The sequence below is a fragment of the Salmo salar genome, chromosome 28 (genome assembly GCF_965601325.2).
Source record: "Salmo salar chromosome 28, fSalSal1, whole genome shotgun sequence".
Taxonomy (NCBI): Eukaryota; Metazoa; Chordata; class Actinopteri; order Salmoniformes; family Salmonidae; genus Salmo; species Salmo salar.
The window spans coordinates 24,973,150-24,987,947 of record NC_138318.1 but is presented as its reverse complement, the minus strand read 5'-3'; the positions used below and the strand labels follow the sequence as shown (position 1 = coordinate 24,987,947).

Genomic DNA, 14,798 nt, shown 5'->3' with positions numbered 1-14,798 from the left:
TTTGGTTCTCCAATAATCGGTATTGGCGTTGAAAAATCATCGGTCGACCTCTAGTTGAGATGTGTCTGTTACTTGAACTCCGTGAAGCATTTATTTGGGCTGCAATTTCTGAGGCTGGTAACTCTAATGAACTTATCTTCTGCAGCAGAGGTAACTCTGGGTCTTCCTTTCCTGTGGCGGTCCTCATGAATGCCAAGAGTGTGCAAAGCTGTCATCAAGGCAAAGGGTGGCTACTTTGAAGAATCTCAAATATAAAATATTTTTATGTAACACTTTTTTGCTTACTACATGATTCCATATGTGTTATTTCATAGTTTTGATGTCTTCACTATTAATCTACAATATAGACAATAGTAAAAATTAAGAAAAACCCTTGAATGAGTAGATGTCTAAACTTTTGACTGGTACTGCAGTTGAACTCATTGGGATGGTGTTTTTATGGTGACGTTTCTGCCGTCTTGCGGCGTTCGTATTTGGGAACCCATTGATGGCAAAGAAAATCCTCTTGACTTCAACCTGTTGTGCGATGGTGTATGGAAATTGTATGTTAGTTTGTTTTGCTGCTGATTTGCATTCAAAACATTGTCTCATCGAGGGCTGTGAGATGCCGCTCAGCAAGCTCCCGCTAAAAAGTGTCCGTTGCCAAAAACCCGAGGGTGGATAGCACTTGGATGTGCACCAGAATGGCATGTCTTTGCCTTTTTAAAGTAGGTCTTAAATCCTTGCAAAAATTCTTTGACTGGTTTTGGGAAATGATATCAGATGAGCCAATCTGTACTTTCTGCAAAAAAAAAGTCACACCTGTCTCTTAAAAACACGTTCTCTGCTAAATGCAGCGTGTGACAAATCTTCCAACAGAGCAAGATCAGCCTAATTAGATTTCCTATTATCAAATCATTTTTTTGTATTTCAACAGTGGTTTCACTTTCACACGTGCCTCTTATTTAACAAATTACTGTAGTTTATATGGATTATTATCGTAACAAATGCACTGAGGTGGTCAGATGATATGCCTGTCAAGATATGTTGCATGAATTCACAATGGAATTACAATGAAACTGAAAATTATTCAGACATTTTCAAGATATATTTTCCACATTCTACGCCTGACAAGCAGCAGTTCCCTTATTCCACCACTTGGCATGGCTGTCTAAATTTACACACACTCTCAAGCAAACGTTCATATTGATAAATCTCACACTTTCCGTGGAAATTATCCTACACATGGTTTATGCACAGATTTGTGCCTTTGCATGATTGATAAATAAGGCCCCAGGTGAGTGCAGTTTGCTACCAGAAGTGTTTTGGCCCTCCAGGACCTGAATTCAAGAGCCCTGACTTGGGCCTATGTCTGCAGTGCTTCCAGAGGACTACGCCGCCATGCTCTGCTGCATCATAAAACTGCCCTAATGCATATCCAAGGGTTTAAAGTTTCTGTAGCCTCACTCAAAGGATAAACTGTGCAACCAGTATCATCCCTTAAGTCTCAGCCCTGCATCGATTTTAAAGCTGATTAAAACAAACCATGACCAACACGGATGGAGGCAATTTAGCCTAATTATTGGAAATTGGGGACTAAGTAGTCAGACCATTCAGGGTCCCAGGGGTTCAGTTAAGGACCTGCTTAATTTCAATCACTTATTAGGCCTGAAAACTAAGTTTTTATCCAATAAATTACCAAATGAATAGGGTTAAGAAATATTGCTACTATTGAAAAGAAGCTAAACCTTTTTGACTGTCTTCACCAAGTCCTAGCCAATTGTTTGGTTATTTTATTGTTCAGGTCTAGGATAGTACTTCAATTAATTCCATGAGTGAACCACAATGTGTCGGCATGCCAAGTTTATTTCTAATGACCTCTGCCTTTGGAATGTAGTCTAAACAAGTGAAGTGACGTGTTCTCAGGTAGACTGCTCAGAGGAGGTAGTCTAGGCCATTATGCAGCAATTAGGCCTTCTACAATCAATCATCGTCTGAAGACTGCTGGTGGAACTCGGATCAATTGAGACAGACTTTTAACTTTAGTTAAGGTGTAGGTGGATGGATCTCAATGAATGGCAATAAATACAGCAACATTTTTAATATTAGAACTTTGACTTATAGTGTTTTGTACAGTAAATCCAATTTGGCATATCCACGTCGTCAGATAAAAATATATACATTTTGCCAAAGATCATAGGCTAAACAACTTTATTTTCAACACATCCATTTCAAAATCCATTGTAAGAAATAAGCTACCTCTGATTGATTCTGCATTTTAAATCTCAACTCAAGCCTAAGATATTCACCAACCAAATCCAGCCAGTGAATTGTAGGCTAGATGTTTCAGGCTTCCAGCCCTTTGACAGCACCCGGGTTTATCATCTCCCCTGAAGGAAGGCCATCCCCACCATATGGCTTCAGATAGCCTAGAGGCATCTTCTTCCTCCTCATCGTATTCAAATCATCTCTAGCTCACCGTCAGCTCCAGCCTTTACTCCTTTGACTTCACTGTTTCTGTGCCCCACAAAAATGTAGGCAAATTAGCCTAAAATTTTTTTAGCTTAATGATGACTTGGACATCCTCGTTTAAAAGACAAGATATTAACATTTAGGCCTACCTTTCTATCATTCTCATGAAAGGCTATTTCACAATGGAGGACACAGATACTAGGATGTCAAATTCAGTAAATGCCACATAGCCCTAATGTTGATTGGGTGTTCTTTCCATCTTTTCTTTCTCTCTGTCTCTCTTTGACCAGTCTCTCGCTCTCTCTCTGTGTTTTTCCTCTGTCTCTTTGTCAGATTCTCTCCCTTTCGTTTTCTCTCTCTGACCAGTGTCTCTCCAGAGACTCTGGGTAGAGACTACACTCTCCTCAGCACTGTTTCACTCACTCTCATGGTGTTGTTTTTCTCATTGCTCTCTGTCCCCCCCCCCCCTCATCTGTCGTCCCGTTGACACACTGACCTTTGACCTGGGGTCAGGTGCTGGCCGGGATGATAGCCGAACCTGCTTTTCTCTCTGAGTATACTATCTTTGCTCTGGACCAATCAAAGCCACCCCTCAAAGCACCTCAGGCTCAGGTTGCTCAGGTAGCCAGTGCGGTGAGTTCGGTTCCCCCCCTCACACCCACCCCTGCCTCCTCTCCTCTTCCTGCCCCTCTCGTTTTCCTTTCCTCGCTCCTGGGTAGAGGGTAGAGGAGCTGGCCTGCTGTTTAGAACCAGTGAAGACTGCTTGCACCCTGCTCTCTCTGTCTTTTCCTCCTCCTTATCTGTTTTCTTTGATGTTCGTAACTTGAAGGCATCTCACCACCTCCTAACCTTGCATCTAATCCCTTGGGAGTGATTGTCGGTTTGTAAATGTGACTGTTGGGATAGAAGCTTGTTGTGCTTTCTTCAGTATGCCGGTTTGTTGTTATCCAATAGTCTCTCTTTCAGTTGTCTCTGAATTCACAGAAATGGATGGTATCCCAATTCCCCTTTTGACTTTAGTTATCCTTTATAGTTGCTTGCCCCTGAAATCCTACCAAACTCTTGTATAGTTAACTATAGATTTTATTCCCTTCCTCGTTCCCACTTCTCACCCCAAAAGTCTTCTTTTTGGAGAGTTTATAGTCATGTGATCCATCTCCGGACCTTCTCTACTAAGCTTGCATTGTTAAAACTTTTCCTAGAGCCATGAAAGATTTTCCTTTATTTCGTTTTATACATATTTACCCTTCGCAATATAATTGATTAGTAGTGGTCAAACAAACAGCCCATCCAACAATACAATACCCTTCCGATTGGTGTTGAGTGACATATTTATATTAAAAAAGATCGTACACAAAAACAACCAAGCTGGTGTTGGGAACTAGAATAAGGCATTCCTATTCCTCCTCACTTCATCTATTGAAATACCATTGGAAAGTACCACACAATACATTGGTCTCAATCTCATACTCTTAGAATAGACCAAGTTGTCCCCCCTTAAACATTTAGCTAGCCAGCAGGGTTGGGGTTGACATTCCAATTGACTTCCTGAATTGAAATGGAATTGACCCCACAGACAGACTAGGCTACAGGCTAGATTGCTGTTGAAAGACAGCACAATGGGCGGGCTAGCCTCATCTGTCTGTCTGGAGGATTTGCACATGATCTGCATTTAGAGATGGGCTTAATCCTTTTCTAGGCTGTCATCACACTCATCTAGAATTAACAAGTTATCGTTACTCATTCTGTATCTATTATTACTTTTATTAGGTGTTTTATTTTTCTATATTTTCTTTCTTTCTGCATTATTGAGAAGGGCCGGGGACCATTTAACAAAATATCATCACTCTTCACCTGACTATAATATAGTATGTGTTTTACTATAACTGTGGAATCAACAGATATTGCAAATGATAGGCTATTTGTTTAAATAAAGGTAGTGACTCAGAGATATGTTACTGTTTTGAGCAATGTTAAGTTGGAATCACTTCCTAATATTAGCCCATAAATGAAATCTGTGTGTGACCATGTGTGTTTGTATAAAACCTTTAACTTGAAAGTAAATGGTAAATGTGCCTTTTTATAAACACACAGCCTATTTGTTCTTCATAACTGCAGAGAGCTGTTCAGTTTAACACACTGACATACTAACCTGTCCTTAGCCCTCTTGGAGTCCTCTAGCAGCTAACCTATTAGCCTAGTTTCTTACTGTGTTTGAGTGCAGAGACTGCAGACGTCCTCTACTTCTGACCTTAAAAAACACAGTACCAGTGTAGCTGTGATTTCCACCGCCTGGTGTCTGGAAGCCAAGCCAGGCTGGCATAGTTGTCTGTTGACACAGTATCGTTAGTCATCTGTTGGCTTGGTACAACTGCAGAGGGGAAACTACGATGTGTCCTGAATGTCAGGGATGCACCCTATTCCCAACAAATGGAATACATAGTGCACTATGTAGGGAACACAGCCTACATCCTTCTGTTTGGCTAGATATCCCTTTATATGCCCTGCCAGATTTTGTACAACTACAAAGACTATGGCACATGTTGCTGGTACGCTAGCCTGACTGTCTGACATAGTACCACCATACCAGTACTGTTGTCATCTGCTAAAGATATCCCTTACAAACCTGCCCTGGCACATCCCGCTCCAGCACTACACTGCTTATACCTATCCAGCCCCCTTAGATCTGTCAACATCGATGGGTTGGGGCCAAGGGGAAGGAGTAGAGAGCTAATTAGACAACCGGCTTACACACCCTGACAGACTGTGTAAAACTACAGAAAGACTGCATCCTACTGTCTTCAGTCTTCCCATCCAGACTGTCAGTACGGTTAGTCATCATGCCTTGGCCAGTAGCCTGACAGACTGTGTACAACAACTAAAACTAGGCTGCTGATTAATGATGCCATTGCCAGTCTTCACATCCAGAGTGACAGTACTGTTTTCCTCCTTTTGTGTGACCTGTCTGCACACACAGCCTAACCTAAACAGCATCTTGGAATGACTGTTTGGGTGAGGTTGTAGGCATCCTTCACAGTCTGGGTTGTGGGGATGGATTGTGTCTAGACATTAGGCCATGTATAATTCATTGATTGAGTGCAAGTCAGGCCTGTTTTCCACTACTCTGAGCCTCTCACTCAGCCACTCTGGGGCTCTTCCCTTTGTCTGCCTGGAAGGCAGGGTTAGGAGGCATTGGTTTGACCTACAAACACTCACACTCAGATCCAAAGTCAAATGAAATGACTTGTTCTAGTCAAAGCAGACCCTGCTGCTTTGTAGCCTCACAGCAAACCAGACACATTGTGAAATGTGTCCCTTCTCATCAGTCTCAAATCGCGACCTCAAACTCCCATAATACATTTGTATAGAGGTTTTCATTTTTTGAACATCATTTATTAATATTTTTGATACTTTGCAATGGGTGTATAACTCTGTCTGTAATACGTTTGTTTCATGTGTAAGTGTGCTCTCAACATTTCTTTGTAATTGGGACAGCTTCTTGACTGGTAGGATTTAAAGATCACACTTGCAGAAAACCCCTTGCTTTTCTTATCTAGTATCAATGTTAGTCGAAGGAGGGGAGGAAACTGTTAACAAGCTTACAAGTAGGCCAACAACTGGGTCGTGTTCATTAGGTCACTCTGTAGCAAAATATTTAAAAACCTTTTTAAAACTGAAGATGACAATTTCAGGCAACCCCTCCCTCTTTCAGTCCATTTTCTTCTGTTTGGTGGCTGATGCACCAAACTGATCTTTTCAATAACCAACCAGCCAGGCTACCCAGTTAATGTTCACAACAACACTACTACACATGTCTCTACTATGTTCTGGTTAACCTACAATAACATCCTGCTGCAGTGATCCACAGCAATGCCAAACCTTTACCTTCAACCTCTTCATCTACTGGCTCCTCTAATCAAGTTTGACTGTTTGTTTTGACCTCATGGCTGCTGTGTAGAACAATGGCTACCAGTTGTAGTTTTTAATGGCTACTAGTTGTAGTTCTATTTTTACTCCTATCTGTTCTGTTACTGTATGTGGTACAGTAGAGATGCCTTCTATCTTGTAATTTAACCCCTCTGTTTAATCCAAGTTTGCATGAGGGTACCCAACTACAGTACCCATAAGCCCCTGCATTGCTCCTGTCCTAGCAATACTAATATTCAGAGCCATGTATATTAGATGGCTCTGCTAATATTGCTTGATCCTATACAGAGTAATCAAGGTGTAGCGGTACGGTGCACGATGGCTGGGTGTGGGACATATGGAAGACTAACAGGTTCAGGTACCAGGGCTGCGTCTGAAATTGCACCCTATTCACTATGGCCCCTATATAGTGCACTACTTTGTCACCTGGGCCCATAGTCAAAAGTAGTGGTCAAAAGTAGTGCACTACAGTATATAGGGAATAGTGTGCCATTACAGACACAACCCTGGTTAAACCATGGCCTAGGTTGTTCTAACCTCTTTCTCTCCTGCTTCCTGCTAGAGTGGCAGGAGAAGTGCCACAGGATCACCTAGAGGAAGCATCAATGGAGATGGGAGGGCTTCTCCTCAGGCAAGTTACCTCATTCTCCTAACACCTTTCTCTGGCTTTTCCGTTTCCATTTAAATGTGGTTATTGAAGTGTCCTGAAGAGGTAATAAAGCAACTAAGAATACAAGTTCAGATGCTATGCCAGTTAGGCCTAATCAGCTGCAGAGGAATATGCATTCTGATAAGTGTGCCATTTTGGATAAAGTCTAGGCCTAACAATAGGAGTGGTTTAGTTGATTATCTTTAACCCATGCATGTGGAAACACTCATTCATATCCCACATGTCTCCAGCTATCTATGTACATTCCCATGTGTTTCAGTTCAATATAGTTGACTGCCATCTGAAAATGAATAACTTAAAGTAATACACTCTCCTGTCCATCCTCATACAGAGAGAAGAGCCCCAGTCGTTTGCCCAGAAGCTACAGCTCCGCGTCCCCTCTGTGGAGTCTCTCCTCCTCCGCGGTGCCAGCCGGGCCGAGGGCCTCTTCCGTTCCCCGTCTAAAGAGAGCCTGAACCGCAGCCCCTCTCTCAACTCCCTCACCCCCCTGGGGGAAAATGAGCCCCTGGCCTCACCCTCTGCCACCCCAGCCTACGACCCTTCATCAGACATCGAGAGCGAGGCAGAGGAGTCGTATGGTAGCCCTGAGTCCCTGCCGGCCCTGTCTAAAGAACAGCTGATCCATCGGCTACACAGGGTGGAGAAGAGCCTGGGGAACTACAGAGGGAAATACTCAGAGGTGGGGGTCATGAGACACTACAGCAGTGGTACTACATGGTACTCCTTGAGTGACGCTTGTGGAAATCAGTCTCAAAAGAAATCAGTTTAATCACTAAATAATTTTCAGGTAATTACCAGTTCAACAAGTCATTCCGAACGGCTAAAACAGGGAGGTGGCCTGCTGTATGTCTACATTACACCTCTATGGGATGTACAAGTCACTATGATCAGTCTTCTCTCGCTCATCCAGTTGGTCTCAAATACAGATGACCAGAATTAGGGAGTTGGCCTGCTATGCATACAGTGCATTTGGAAAGTTTACACATTTTGTTACATGCCTTATTCCGAAATGGATTAAATAAATAAAAAAATCCTCATCTACACACTACCCTATCATGACAAAGCGAAAACAGGTTTTTAGAAATGTTTCCAAATGCATTAAAAATAAAACACAGAAATACCATATTTACATAAGTATTCAGACCCTTTGCTATGAGACTGAAAATTGATCTCCGGTGCATGCTGTTTCCATTGATTACACAGCGTGTACGAGATCTCCAGATACTCAACTAGTCTAAAGAAGGCCAGTTTTATTGCTTCTTTAATCAGGACAACAGTTTTCAGCTGTGCTAACATAATTGCAAAAGGGTTTACTAATGATCAATTAGCCTTTTAAAATTATAAACTTGGATTAGCTAACACAACGTGCCACTGGAACACAGGAGTGATGGTTGCTGATAAGGGGCCTCTGTACGCAATTTCTAAGAATCTGTTTTTGCTTTGTCACTATGGAGTATTGTGTGTAGATTGAGGGGGAAAATTATTTTATCAATTTTCAAAATAAGGCTGTAATATAGCAATGTGGAAGTCAAGGGGTCTGAATACTTTCTGAATATACTGTATATCTCTGTGTGTACAGCTATGTTTGATTTACCTTTCTAACCATTCTCCTTCTCTCTCTGTGTGTGCCTGTCTCTCTACAGTTGGTCACTACCTACAGAACAGTCCAGAGAGATAAAGAGAAGACCCAGGTGATTTTCATAAACCACCTCAACACCAGATTACAGATAGTGATGCTCTGTACTATTGGGAGGATGGAGGAACGCTTTTATCCACACTCGCTGAATGCTGATGTAGTCTTTTCTGCTTTTCTCCTCAGGCCATTCTCAGTCAGAGTCAAGACAAATCTCTCCGTAGGATAGGGGAGTTAAGAGAGGTACGAGTATGACCATGAACACCATCTGTTTCTGTTAAATACCTGTATATGTCTGTACTATTTTTGTATTACTATCCCTATCAAAGTACTGTCTACGGGGCCTTATTTTACTCTGTTATGACCCGTTAGTCTCTCTGAACTCAAAAGCTTTTAGGATGCAGGCAACCGCTGAGTCACAGCATTAGAGGTGGAAGTCCTGACCCAAAAAAACAGGAGCTGAGCCAAAGGAAGGAAGCCAAGGAAGGAGCAGTAGGTTAGCTAAGCCAAAGTGAGGAAGGAGCAGTAGGTTAGCTAAGCCAAAGTGAGGAAGGAGCAGTAGGTTAGCTAAGCCAAAGTGAGGAAGGAGCAGTAGGTTAGCTTAGAAAAGGAAAGGGAGGAAGTAGCTAAGCCAAGGAAAGAGAGGAATGAGCAGTAGGTTAGCTAAGACTTGGAGAGAAAGGAAGGAGCAGTTGATTAGCTAAGACTTGGAAGGAGCACTTGGTTAGCTAAGCCAAGGAAAGTGAGGCAGGAGCTCAGCTAACTCAATGAAAGAGAGGAATGAGCAGTAGGTTAGCTAAGACAAGGAAAGAAGAAGGAGCGGTAGGAAGTGGAGAAAACAGCATATTTTCATGATCAAAACATAAGGCATTGCAGGTGACTTATTTGAACTTGTGTGATGTAATTCACTGAGACTCTCACCTGTGTTTGTAGGAAAGAAACCTTTCCTTGGTTTAAATGGTGTAGTGTGCCCTGCATGTAGGAAGTACAGGAACACTTCTCTGGCTCATAATTGTGATAATAAGGCGATCAGTGTGAGCAAGGCAATTCACAGAACTACTAATCTGGATCTCATAGTGAGTAGTTATTAGGGAAGTAGGGTGTTATTTTAAATCAGTCATTCTGAGTGGTCCGACTGTAGTGTAGTCGATCGCAAACGCACTATATTCCTCACCAAGAGCTGTGTGTATCAAGGCAATGTGTTCTATGACAATGTTTCTCCCCAGGAGTTGCACATGGACCAGCAGGCTAAGAAGCACCTTCAGGATGAGTTTGATGCTGCCCTGGAGGAGAAGGACCAGATGATTACTGTGCTTCAGACCCAGGTGTTTATATACAATACAGTGCAGTTTTCACATTTTGTTACATTTTTGTTCAATGTAAAATGCATCATGTTGGGATTTGCCCCCACTGATCTGTACAACAACATACTCAAAGTATAAGAACAATGATAACATTTCTACAATTGATTTAAAATAAAATGTGTTTCAATGAGTGTATGCTGAACACTGTCAGTATAATCTTGACTGTAGAATAATATCTGGTCTTCAGCCTGTGTTGCTCTGTATTTTGACTGTGTGGTCCCTCCTCCTCTACCAGGTTGCCCTGATGAAGAAACATCTGAAGGGGGTTCCTGGTGGAGCTGTGGCCCCTGAGGTTGAACATCCTCTCCAGGCTGAAGATGCTCCAGACTCTGCCTCTGCCCCACAGAGCCCCTTCAAAGACGCGGGTACTATACAGTACAGACACTATGCTGTCTCACACCCCTGATAGATGATGATGTGTGGATGGACAGTAGCAGACCTGGGTTCAAATAGTATTGTCTGGTGCAATGTAACCAATTGAATAGTGCCTAAGGTGCAAACCCTCTACACCTCTGGCACTCTAGGCAGGCTCAACCAAACACTTAGTGTTTGGATTTCAAATACTATTTTGACCCAGGTCTGAGTAATGTAATGTAGTGTTGACATGTTTAGAGCCATTTGTCTGTTATCACATTTATTGAGTATATTTAAAGGGATTAATCACCAAAATTACACATTGGTTTCCTTACCCTGTAAGCAGTCTGTAGACAAGGTATGACGGCAATCCATGCACTGTTTAAACATTCTAATGTTTTAGCGTTTGTGGCACAAATCCCATTCAAGTCATGGGACCGATTATTAGCATTTTACACACGTTTTATTTATTTTATTTAACGTCAATTAAAATCATCAGAAAGTATCTCAAATCGATTGTAAAGCTCAACAAAGTGACTTATAGATGTTTTGAACATGATGTGTGAAAAATGCAAATATCGGTCCCATGACTTAAATGGGATTTGTGCCTCAAATGCTGAAACATTAGCATGTGGAAACAGTGCCAGGGACACTAAACCAAAGCATGGATTGCTGTCATACCTTGTCCGTAGACTGCTCACAGGGTAAGGAAACGAATGTGTAATGTAGGTGAACTATACCTTTAACACACAAAACCACAACACCAATCCTCTGATCCAGAGGGGTCGGGTTAAATGCGGAAGACACATTTCAGTTGAATGCATTCAATTGTACAACTCACTAGTTATCCCCCTTTCCTTAACGCCTCAGTACTCCCCCTTTTCTGACTTACCTCGTCTAAACTGCAGAAGGCAGCGCTGACCGAGCGAAAACCATGGATAGGGACAGGATTAGAACATATTGTAACGGTTTTGACTTGAGGTTATCGTTTATAGGGGTGCCAGGTAGGTTGCACCTACCAGAGAAAATATTGGTTTCTCCTTTTAGTTTGGGAGGGAATGAGTCCCATCTTGTCTGTCAAGTCTACACCAATACAAAGGACTCATGTAAAAGTCAGGATGGAAATACACTTCATAAACCCTTAAAACATTGGAAAGAACTTCAAAAACAACTGTATTATTTTGCGTGGGTTGTATTAACAATATAAATGATCACACACAACAATATAACAGTAATGAGCTTTAAAGAGCTCTGGTTCCTCCAGAAATGTCCTGTACCTCGGGCCTAAAGAGTCCAGCCCAGTAAACAAGTTCAGGGAACTCAAGTGACCTTAGTCACGCAATGTTTGTGTTCATACCAGTGTAGCATAAACCCAGTGTCAATCATACAATCAAAATAACACATATTTTACCACACAACTATAAAGCGTATCACATCTTAATAAGTTCTCAACTACAACTAACTACATAAATCATCACTGTATATATCACACCAAAACAAATGAAATACCGTATACAAAAAGGTTGTAGTCAGTCGGTCGGTCAGTCAGACAAGCCAATCCGCCGACAGATCTCCAGCGGAGGAAGGCCATGAAGAACAACAGAGTGGATCCGGTCCTGGGTAAACTTGCTATTAGGCTACAAAGCACACTTTTAAAGCAACACAACAAACGGAAGAGAGAAGCTTCAGAACTGAGGGTTGAACACATTCACATTCATGTCTCCATCACAACCCCACTTTTGCACAGCTGATGCTGGCTATTTAATTGGGAGTTAAAGGGAATGCGCCCTATTGGAAGGAGAAGCACAGACGGTTCAGAAAAATTCAGGGCCGTCACAATATGTACAGTATGTATATCTATATAATAGATCATGTGGGAATCCTTTTCCCACCAAGCTGTGTCACCTCTTCCAAACAGCAGAGGGCATCACTGACCCATCTAAAAGCATGGAGGTGCTGCAGAAGAGGGTGACACGCCAGGAGAATCTGCTCCAGAAGTGTAAGGAGCTGCTGAGGACACACAAGGAGCGCAGTGCCCAGCTGACCAGTGAGAATGACACTCTGCAGGAGCAGCTGCAGGAGAGACTGCAGGAGCTGGAGAAAACCAAGGTGTGTTAACCAATGTCAGTGGAGGGAGAATTTTTATTTTACCTTTTATTTAACTAGGCAAGTCAGTTAAGAACAAATTCTTATTTTCAATGACAGCCTAGGAACAGTGTTGTTTAGGAGCAGAACGACAGATTTGTACCTTGTCAGCTCGGGGATTCGATCTTGCAACCTTTCGGTTATTAGTCCAACGCGCTAACCACTAGGCTACGCTGCCGCCCCAAATGGAGAGGATGTATTGTGATAGTATTCCATGGCTGGAATGGAGTGAATGGAACGGTATGAAACACGTAATCATAAATTAGAAATATTGCATTCCGGCCGTTACAATTAGCCATTTTATTTAGAAACCGTCACATGGCTCTTCTAATCAACTTTTCTGGAAAGATAGCTTACCCTTCACCCTGGAATACACATTCTAGAAGACCATTTTCCACATATGGCCACCTGTACTTAGTACACTGTAGTTTTGAAAGGAGTTCATTATATGGGGCTGAAGAGTGAGTGTGAACCACAGAATTCAACACTATGGTGTGAACAGTAACACCATGTTTCACAACACTGTGTTATAAATCATTCAGTGGAGTCTTGATGGTTTAGTGATCATGTGCCTGGTCTGTGGCTTCACTATCTATTTCTATGACACACACACACTATCGCTCGGAAAGCGTGTGGAGCTCTGTCTTATGAGGCCCTCGTAATGAGATAGAGCTCCAAAGTACACAATGTATGGAAAAGGGTGCCATATGTAGGGAATAGGGTGCTATTTACCACTCATCCCAGGGGCTGACCGAGCTCATGTCATTTAGCTAACTTTGTGACATTTATTCTGTTTTATACCACAACATTGTTCTTTGGTGGAATAATGATAAGTACATAGTTTAGTTTGGCTGTGGTGTCTGTCGTTTTCACTAGCGGCTGTGAGTGATGCTGGGCGCCAGAACAGGCCTGTGATAACAGACAATAGCTCTGCATCTAAGTGTGATGGGCAGAGGTTTGTGTGTGTGTGTGTGTGTGGAGTTGCAGAATTTGTGTGTGAGGTACAGAGGTATGTGTGTGTTGAACCTGGCCAGTGTCTGAGAACAGGGCTGTTCCTGTGACAGAAAGAGCCAGAGGTTAACAGGCGCTCAGCTCTCCTAACCAGCGTGGAGGGGCTTGCTCATCCACACACACACCCTGTAAAACAGACAGCAGCTGTCTCTCAGGCCACATTTTCACCTTTGGGATCTGGTATTTATATGGCGTTGTGGTCTGTTTCGTATTTGTGTTAAATTATTATTTACCTTATTGTATGTTCTCTCACAGTAGTTTCATAGTGACGTGCTAGCTACACTACAGACCACTGCTGCTAACCCAACCTAACTTGGTCTGTGTGTTGGTTTAGTTGGCCTCGTATGCGGCCTCTGTTGACATCCGCCTTGTGGCTGTGGTGGCTTGGCCTCATGGGTGGTGTAGGGAGACTCTGCCTGCCATGCAGAAACATTTTGCAACCTGTCTTGGTACTTCCTTGTTTTATTGAACTTTTTTCTAACCAGGAAAGTAGCCTGTTCTGAGAGCTGTCTGCTGTATTCATTGTTAATTGAAACGACCATAAGAGTTGGCTATACAACACAAACTCATATGGGACCAGGCTACCAGGAAAGAGCCTGGAGGTTCATGTGAGGGCAACCTGTACAATAATCTGAGCACCATCCTGATGATTTTAAACTATGTTGTAAGGAATAATGCATCCATTTGTCTGAAATCTGGTGTTTGTACTCCCTGCTTAAAGGTTATGAGGGGTAGTTGGTTGTCTAAATTCAGTTTAGTGTTATTAAGTACAGCGGTGCTCCTGTTCCTTTACTACAGCGGTGCTCCTGTTCCTTTACTACAGCGGTGCTCCTGTTCCTTTACTACAGCGGTGCTCCTGTTCCTTTACTACAGCGGTGCTCCTGTTCCTTTACTACAGCGGTGCTCCTGTTCCTTTACTACAGCGGTGCTCCTGTTCCTTTACTACAGCGGTTCTCCTGTTCCTTTACTACAGCGGTTCTCCTGTTCCTTTACTACAGCGGTGCTCCTGTTCCTTTACTACAGCGGTTCTCCTGTTCCTTTACTACAGCGGTTCTCCTGTTCCTTTACTACAGCGGTGCTCCTGTTCCTTTACTACAGCGGTGCTCCTGTTCCTTTACTACAGCGGTTCTCCTGTTCCTTTACTACAGCGGTGCTCCTGTTCCTTTACTACAGCGGTTCTCCTGTTCCTTTACTACAGCGGTTCTCCTGTTCCTTTACTACAGCGGTTCTCCTGTTCCTTTAC

The 14,798-nt window shown here is 42.7% G+C and overlaps 1 protein-coding gene across 5 annotated transcripts in view; it reads left to right on the top strand.

Annotated features, from left to right (window-relative positions):
• The window catches only part of golga4 (golgin A4), a 53,238-nt gene that overhangs the window by 13,302 nt on the left and 25,138 nt on the right, over nt 1-14,798 (top strand). For 2 of the 5 annotated variants that reach the window (XM_014180010.3, XM_014180012.3), the window contains exons 3-10: nt 2,965-3,084; nt 6,941-7,009; nt 7,380-7,727; nt 8,692-8,739; nt 8,868-8,924; nt 9,908-10,006; nt 10,281-10,410; nt 12,318-12,508. In XM_014180010.3, coding sequence (XP_014035485.3) covers nt 2,965-3,084; nt 6,941-7,009; nt 7,380-7,727; nt 8,692-8,739; nt 8,868-8,924; nt 9,908-10,006; nt 10,281-10,410; nt 12,318-12,508 — 1,062 coding nt within the window. The remainder of the gene's footprint in view (nt 1-2,964; nt 3,085-6,940; nt 7,010-7,379; nt 7,728-8,691; nt 8,740-8,867; nt 8,925-9,907; nt 10,007-10,280; nt 10,411-12,317; nt 12,509-14,798) is intronic. The other 3 variants (XM_014180014.3, XM_014180013.3, XM_014180011.3) reach the window with 2 other exon arrangements.